This window comes from Sinocyclocheilus grahami, unplaced genomic scaffold (assembly GCF_001515645.1).
Source record: "Sinocyclocheilus grahami isolate Dianchi unplaced genomic scaffold, SAMN03320097.WGS_v1.1 scaffold75.1, whole genome shotgun sequence".
Taxonomy (NCBI): domain Eukaryota; kingdom Metazoa; phylum Chordata; class Actinopteri; order Cypriniformes; family Cyprinidae; genus Sinocyclocheilus; species Sinocyclocheilus grahami.
Window position 1 is genome coordinate 1,933,443 of NW_015505254.1, and position 7,991 is coordinate 1,941,433.

General features: G+C 40.3%; 1 protein-coding gene across 1 annotated transcript; it reads right to left on the reverse strand.

Annotated features, from left to right (window-relative positions):
* Positions 1-3,384: 3,384 nt before the first annotated feature.
* LOC107585901 (prosaposin receptor GPR37L1-like) lies at positions 3,385-6,301 on the reverse strand. The gene is made up of 2 exons (XM_016273081.1): positions 5,563-6,301; positions 3,385-4,723 (listed from the first exon to the last, which is right to left on the reverse strand). The coding sequence occupies exons 1-2, from the start codon at positions 6,136-6,138 to the stop codon at positions 3,881-3,883; spliced, it is 1,419 nt and encodes a 472-aa protein (XP_016128567.1). The 5' UTR covers positions 6,139-6,301; the 3' UTR covers positions 3,385-3,880.
* Positions 6,302-7,991: the final 1,690 nt, after the last annotated feature.

The window sequence follows — 7,991 nt, forward strand, 5'->3', positions numbered from 1 at the left end:
TGATAAAAAATAAAGAAAACGGAGTAAATTTTAAATTCAGCATTGTTTCTGTTTTGTATTCGGGTTCTCATAATTGTCAGAGTCTGGGGACTGTGAGTTTCATTCACACAGCCCAATTTTGTTCTCTATCAGAGGCTTGGCACACAACATGAAGGGGAAAAAAGGATTGAGATGTCCTGGGCCCTCGAAAAGCAGGGAAATTTGGCCTCTCCGGGAGCCATTGCAGCACCTACTCTTGTTTTTAGATTGCCATGTGCCTTGAATACACAAGTATGACAAAAAATGCAATGGAAAACTTTTTTGCCATCCTTAAACTGGCATCGTGATTTAGTGAATCGGAATGAAACTCACTAGCGTTTCCTGTTCTCTATTTGTGGTGGTCCATGGCTCCGATTGCCTTGTTTTTTGTGCCCAGGACCTCAGTCCAGACCCTGATTTGTATGTTAGTGTACTCAAGGGGCCAAAACTAGTTGCCACAGCAACTGTGTTGAATCTCTCACGGACCCCCCGTCCCCTTCCACCCTCTCTCAGCCTCCCCTCTCAGAACTCTGTGAAACAAAACAAACATTGTCCCTTAACAAGGCGCGGAGAGACAGCGTTCTGTTCAGAAGTGCGGGACATTCAGGTCATATTAGTCCTTCCTCACTGAGTTTAGTCTGAGAATAAGAGAGTCCCCACATACAGGACACTCACCACTTTCTCACGTCTGCTGAGGGTGACTTAAAACGGGAAGCCCTGGAATCACCTCACCAGACTGTCATTTTGCCCATGCCAAGATAGCTCTTAAAGGTGTACACAAATATTTGTTGAGTGCATCCTTCAGAAAGGAAGAAGGTTAGAGTTCTGAGGCATAGGGTCTGCCTTGTCTTGGGCCCTAAATCTGTTTTTCATCTGTTAATACTCTCATTTCAATGCAGAATGGAAAGTGGACTGACTCTCAAGGGAGCACAGATCAACATCACCAGTCAAACAATGCAATTATATAAACTTCTTGCCTTTTTATTGTTTCTCAACATTCATATTGGGATTTCTTGTTTGATGCGAAATGTTGTGTGATGTAGCATATTATACATTCAGATAAACTCACATCTTGAGGGGAGTTTGCAAAATCATTGGTTTGTTTTGACATTGATATGCAACATATATTTTTACATTTTCTGAAGAAAATGTGTGGTGTTTGCCTCTGCAAAAAGGTGTATCCATCTATCCATCCCATAAATAATAATATTTCTAGGCCTATTATTTTAGTAATTTATTATTATATTATTATTTATTATATTACATACATATACATATATATTCAGATGCAACTGCGCCAGATGCAAAAACCTCTAAGCCATCTGAGATTTTTTTAATGAGCATTTTATCAGGCTCCTAGGCTCTGTATTTTCACTTTAATGGTAATGAAATGGTTATTAGTCAGTAATTGAAATGATATGTTCAAAAATGTCCAGTGTTATTTTCATTGGAGCCTGCTAAAAATGTTAATTTGATGCTCAACTAATGAACTGAAACAAACTGAACTGTATTACGGTGTTAATAGGCCTACCTAATGTTGCTATTTAACTTGAATTTTGAATTTTCAACCGTGAATTTTGTACACAGTAATGCTAAATTGCAAATTATTTCTTTGTTTGGAAGTACTTTTTTTTTTAAATTAGAGGTTGTTTCATTAGGCCTTCAGAAAATGATAGATACTGAGATCAGTAGCTATCTCTTGTTCAAAAGGACTCTCGTTCAATGAGAACTCATGACACTGAACAATAATGTGGACAGTGCAATAGAGTAAATCTGAATGCAATTGAATTAACATGAAGTAAATCACAATTGTACTTTCCAAACCCTAATATGAATGTCAGAAGCCTACCTCTCTTAATGTTTTTTTTTTTTTTTAATTCCATGATTTACTGTAGTATAATGCTTCCTGTCCTATTGGCATTGAGTGTTGTGGAGAGATTTGTTGATTTGTGGCACAAACTTCATTACAGGGAACAGAGCCTGGTCTGTTCTCCTGCAGTCATTATGGCCAGTGCAGCTCTCTCTTAAAGCCCTGCTCAGTTCTCTAATGAGGCCATTCTCTACCTCTCTCACTTGTCTTCTGAATCTCTGACAGGCTTTGAGCACAAGCCAAAACCACAAGACAGTAGAGGTCCAGCCCCTTCCCAACAACCCCAGCAGCAACACACATGTCAGTCTAACCCAAACATTTGTATCTTTGATTTAGTTTATTATGTTTCACGGTCCGCAGAAATGGTAGATGATCAATTTGAAGATGTGTTTTTCGAGAGCCTGGAAAAAACGCATCTTTTATATGACTAATGACTCCATTCAATGTTTAAACTAGCTTCCATACACACTGGTCAGCACACTGACAGACATGACAAGCGTACAAACGTTGCATTATTAACAAATTCTTTGATTCCTACATTGACAAGAAAAGGTGGCAAATCCAAGTGGGTTTTTGTTCACACTTGGCCATTCTGGAAAAACACGTGAATTTTTAGACCGTATCTTGGCAACTCAGCCGTAGTCTGGCTATTGATATTCACAGTAGAAGCTTCCATCTCCTTTTCAGAACAATAGAAACCTTATGGGAATGAAGAAACCAAGTCTGTAAGGACAAATCTTCTCCCTCAGGCCCTGATGGACATTTGAGAGATTAGTACAACTCTTGATGCTATTTCTTGAAATTTCAAAGATGAATGAGACAACAAATTATTTAAAGGCATTTATTGAATAGAGTTTTATCAACTGTTTATGGACTTTTAAAATAATTTGCTTATGAAAGCAGCTATGTGCAAAAGTTACAATAGTCCCTTGAGGAGGTACACCATTCAATTTGTCTTTTTGTCCTACCGTACTACATGAAATGGCACGAAAATCTAGTTTTCTCAGGGAGTTTGCTTTTAAAAATGATCTCTTTACATTCTAATACAGCTGAGTGTTTATATACAGAACTTGACAATCAATGGTGTAGACAAATGTTCAGTGGTTATGAAAAAAGTGGCATTAATTAAAATGAGTGATAAATAACATTTGCCTGAGTAACAGACAAATACGCCTTACATTTTTGTTTCACAAGTTTTCCTATTATACGAACAAGATGATGTGTTATTTGTGATCTGGTAGTATTCACTGCATTTCTGATCTCGCAGAGTGTTTAGCTAAATATTTATACACTCTGAGCTATGTGTAAAATTCATAATTGTCTGTACAGAAATCTAGAACTATGAATGTGGGACAGTTGAAGTCAAAATTTCAGTGACTTGAGTGGAGACCCTGGTGATATATTAAAGGGATAGTTCACGCAAAAATCAAAATTCTGGCATCATTTACTCCCCCTAATGTTGTTCCAACCCTGTATGACTTCCTTTCTTCTGCGGAACACAAAAGAGGATATAATGAAGAATTGTTTTGTCCATACAATGAAAGTCAATGGGGTCCAAAACAACACAGGACCCCACTTGGCTTCTATTGTATGGACATAAACATGGAGACGACTTACAACATATCTTCTTTTGTGTTCTACAGATGACAAAGTGTCAATGGTCTGAAATGACATGAGGGTAAGTAAATTATTGGGTGAATTATCCTTTTAAGACTTTATAGGTACATTGAGCCATCCTGAGATATTATGGAATGAATCTTTAGATTTATGCCAAACTTAGATCTTTAGATCTTAACTAAAAAAAAGTTTTCCCACTAAGTTTGTTCCAAAACCAAAATTGCAAATTGGCTTGTTGAACAATGCTAATGTGCGCCAACATAACACTAAGAACTGCTAATGTAATGATGGCCACTTGTGGATAATGGGAAGAAGGTAGGTTGTAGGTTCCATGTCATCTCATGATGTCATCACTTGGGGACGGGATCCACCTACTCAGCTGCCAATGGACAAGATGGTTGAACTGTCCTTGGCTTTGTCAAAAAAAATGGAGGACACGTCATTGGTGGTCTTGAGCTTGCCTTCAGCGACGTTTTGGGTGGATGAAGAGTTGCTCGGTTGGCATTCTTCACAGCAGCAGCAGCAACAGTCCATGAAGGCCTGGCCCAGAGACTTGCACAGGCAAAGCAGCAGCACTGGTGTCACAGATGACTTGAAGAACAGAAAGAACTGGTTTATGAGGGCCAGAAGAGAAGTCACCTCCTCAGACACCTGGATAGGAGCATACGTCAAAGTCAGGTTGCAAATGTTCTCCGGCAGCGTGCAGACACCATAGACCACCGCTAGAGCCATGACTGTGCAGTTGAGCTGCCGTTCGATTTGCTGAGCGTGCTGAAGCTTTTGTTTTTTGGATGGAGATCGTTCCTCTGGCCGCTTGGGAGAACTTCCGCTCCCGCCTGATACATGACAGGTGGCCAGCTGACAGAGCAGAGTGAAGACAACAGGTAGACAGAAGTAACAGCCGAAGTACCACCACATGCGTGCGTCGTGGTAGTTGATAACGAGAGAATAGATGGATTCGGGGAGATCTGGATATGGACTCATGATGCAGGTGTCCACTTGGTCACCCAGACCAGGTGGTGTCACCTGATGCAGCTGCCACAGGAGCAGCTCAGGAGCCGCTAGCACCATGGAGCCAATCCACACCACCGCCAGCTTGGCCAGGACCTTCTGACAGCGCTCAACTCGTCGGGCCTTTGGCATGGAGCTTGTGGCAGCGTGGAAGCGGTCAATGCCCAAAGCACACAGACTGAAGGTTGTTACGCCAAGAGAGGTTACCTGGAGGGTGTGCAAAAAAAATCAGTATTGCTATAATATACATTAGTGTTTTTCATGATGTGTTTTAACGCATCCATATTACGATTGTGGTCAAAATAGACAAGGTGCTAATTATCATTGCACTTAATGTAGCATTTATTTTTTTCCTTTTATTTTTTGAATCTTTTATAATTGACATTGATAGTAGTAGTATTTTAAAAGATTCAGTTACAAAAAAAACAACAAGTGAATTTAGGAATCATAACAGTATACAATAAAGTATGAAAAATGTATATTCATCTGAGACTTGATTAAAAATTTAATATTGCTATTCAATTATTTGACATTTGAAAATGTTACTAAATTACTAGCTCTCTTAAAGTTAATATTACTAGATAAACTTTAAGTGCACATAAGATGAAAGGTAATCAATATGTTAAAATAAGGGGAAATGCACAATTAAATCAATTAATAATAATAAATAAAAAAATTGTAACATTGCCACATATATAACCAATATGGTGCTGCTGATACATTGTGCATCCCTCTTGATTGTCATAAATAGTAATAGATTTACATATAGATTTGTAAGCTTTTTAGGTGACTACTACATGGGTGTTTATAATTGTTAATTCTATGCGTTTTATGAAAACATTAAAGATAAAATGAAAAGGTTATGTTACATGGTCTGTAGTGTTTGAAATCCAGAATACTGTGTCTGTCTGAATTTAAAAGTTTCTGTGAACAAAATTATTGGCACTATCTAAACTTTGGCCACATTTCCAATATATTCAGGTAATTTAGGACATAAGATATAAGATTAAATGTAAACTTGACACTATGACTTCGAAGGGCCTCACCTCTATGTAAGGCACAACTCTACAGGAGAAATCTCCCAGCAGCCTCTTATTGGTGAGTTCATTAAAGACCACCACAGGCAGACAGAAGCACAACACCAGAAAATCCCAAAAAGCCAAACTTGCAAGAAAGTAGTTCCATGCGCTCCTCATGAAGTAATTTTGCCACACAATGCACATTACTGCCAGATTACCCACGACGCCGAAGGCAAACACCACAAAAGCAAGAAAGAGAATCCCATAAGCGCTGTAAGAGCTGTCAGTGATGGGAAACAAAGGATTGTGGATTTTTGTGATGCTCCTTTTTGTTGGATCACTATTAGGAACCTGTTCACTAGTCACATCAGTGCTGTTTCCATTTTCAGCCAGTGTGGAATTGGTCATCTCTGTGAAGGGCAAAGGACTTGTAGTTTGTGTGTCCATGGATCCTTTATCTTCCTCTTCCACATCGAGCACTTCTTGCTGTGTGCTTTCTTGTGAATCATGTTGATTAAAACTATCCTCTTGACTTGAAGCACAAGCACTCAGAAGCAAAGCCAGTGTCATAAGATAAATCAATTTATAATCGTGTATCCCCATCTTCAAGGCAAAGTCCAGTAATATACAAGTCAGAGGAAATTGCTTCAAAATCAGTAACTAAAAACAGACAGCAGAGGCTGAGGTAAAGACCCTGGTGAAGGCACTGCTGCAGTTTGGGATCCCTTGTGCCAAAAGGCTCTGTTTTCTGCAGTCCTGTTAACCAGAGAGAAGCTCTCTTATCAAAGCTATGGATGGCTGCTCCCTCTCTATAGGGGTCCATGGAGTCACACCCCCTTTTGCTGTTCTCCCTCACTGACTGATGGGTGTGATTGCCCTCTGCTGGCATTAAAATGCTGTTTTAAAGCACTATAATTTCACTTTAATTTACTGAACTGAGTTTTTAACTTGACTATTAAAGTGAAAGAAATAAAACTAGTTTTCAAGTTGTGGCGAATTAAAGAGATTAAACAAAATGCATAAATGCACATACTACCAGTCAGAAGTTTGGAATAATTGAGGTTTTTAAATGTTTTTGAAACAAATCTCTTGCTCACTAAGGCTTTAATATCTTTTAAACTAAAATTTTTTCCCTGTGGTTTCAGCATCCATTATTCCAGTTTTCAGTGTCAGATGATCCTTCAGAAATAATTCTAATATGCCAATTTGGTGCTTAGTTATTAATAATAATTCGTATTACGTTTTTGCTCATACATTTGCATATTTTTTTTTTTGGGGGGGGGGGGATTGGAAACAGCTGAACAGTATTTTTGTTTACAGTGATGAAACCTGATAGACATAGGTTAAAAAGCTGGAAAAAGGGGCAGCTGTCTGCTTCCCGCGATTCAGGATCCACCGATGCTGTGGCACGGAAGGGAATGAGCTCGTGGGGATCGCAGGTGGATCTGGCAGATGAGTTTGAAGAGGGGTTTCCCTTTCGCGATCGTCGGCTGTGCACGAGAGTGAGCCGCCGGAGGATGATGTTATTTCATTAACACTGGCAATTCAGGGGTCAGTGTTCTGCTGGGATCAGCCCAGCAAAAGCAGGAAATGTCTGAGGAGGGCAAAGAAGCTGAGGGTGAGCCTTCCCAATCCTCCTGCCCTGCGTATGATGAGCTTTTGGAAATTATGGATCGCACCACGGCGAGGCTTTACTTGCCGTGAAGCGGGTGAAGAAAGTGACGTCACAAAGTCATCTCGATGAACGTTATTTTTCTGGCCATAAACCCTCCAGCTCAGGTGAACTTTCCTTTCTTCCTGGTTTCCATATAAACATTGAGACGGAATTGAAGAGGCCGTTTTTTCCTCTAAGACTCCCCTCCTTGACATCTCGCTCGGATGCCAGAGCATATGCAGCAGCAGCAGGCCGGGCTGTCGCTTCATTGCACACGATGGTTATGCTCTAAGCATATCAGGCTGACCTACTGAAAGAACACGTAAGCTTTGCTTGGGCTCCACTCAACTAGTGTGTCTCCGTCGACACACTTTGAAAGCATCGCTCTCCTCACATTGAGGGTTATTGTGAGTATGGTGCTTTCTTTCGAGCGTTAATCCTCTCTGAGGAGTTGGATTCCTCGCTCCATGGGCTGTCCTCGTGGTAGTATTGAGCAGTGCTCCCCTTTATCAGAGGGTTACCTGGAATGAGCAGCGTTATTCCTCTGAATTCGGAGTTCTCCTCTCACATGAGAAGTCTGACTTCTCTGTTTCTCCAGAGCACCTGGAACCAGCAGTATCAGGCGATTTAGGCCCTTTCTCTACCTCCCTGATGCGCTGAGTGTTTGGCTAGCTTACAGTATGCTTACGCTTCTGATTTTAACAATCATGCTGCAGGTCAAGCCCCCTCTCAGGAGAGCTGGGTTTGTGCTCCCTCAGCCTAGGTAAACTACTGCTAGCCGTTCCAGCATTGGAACATGCTG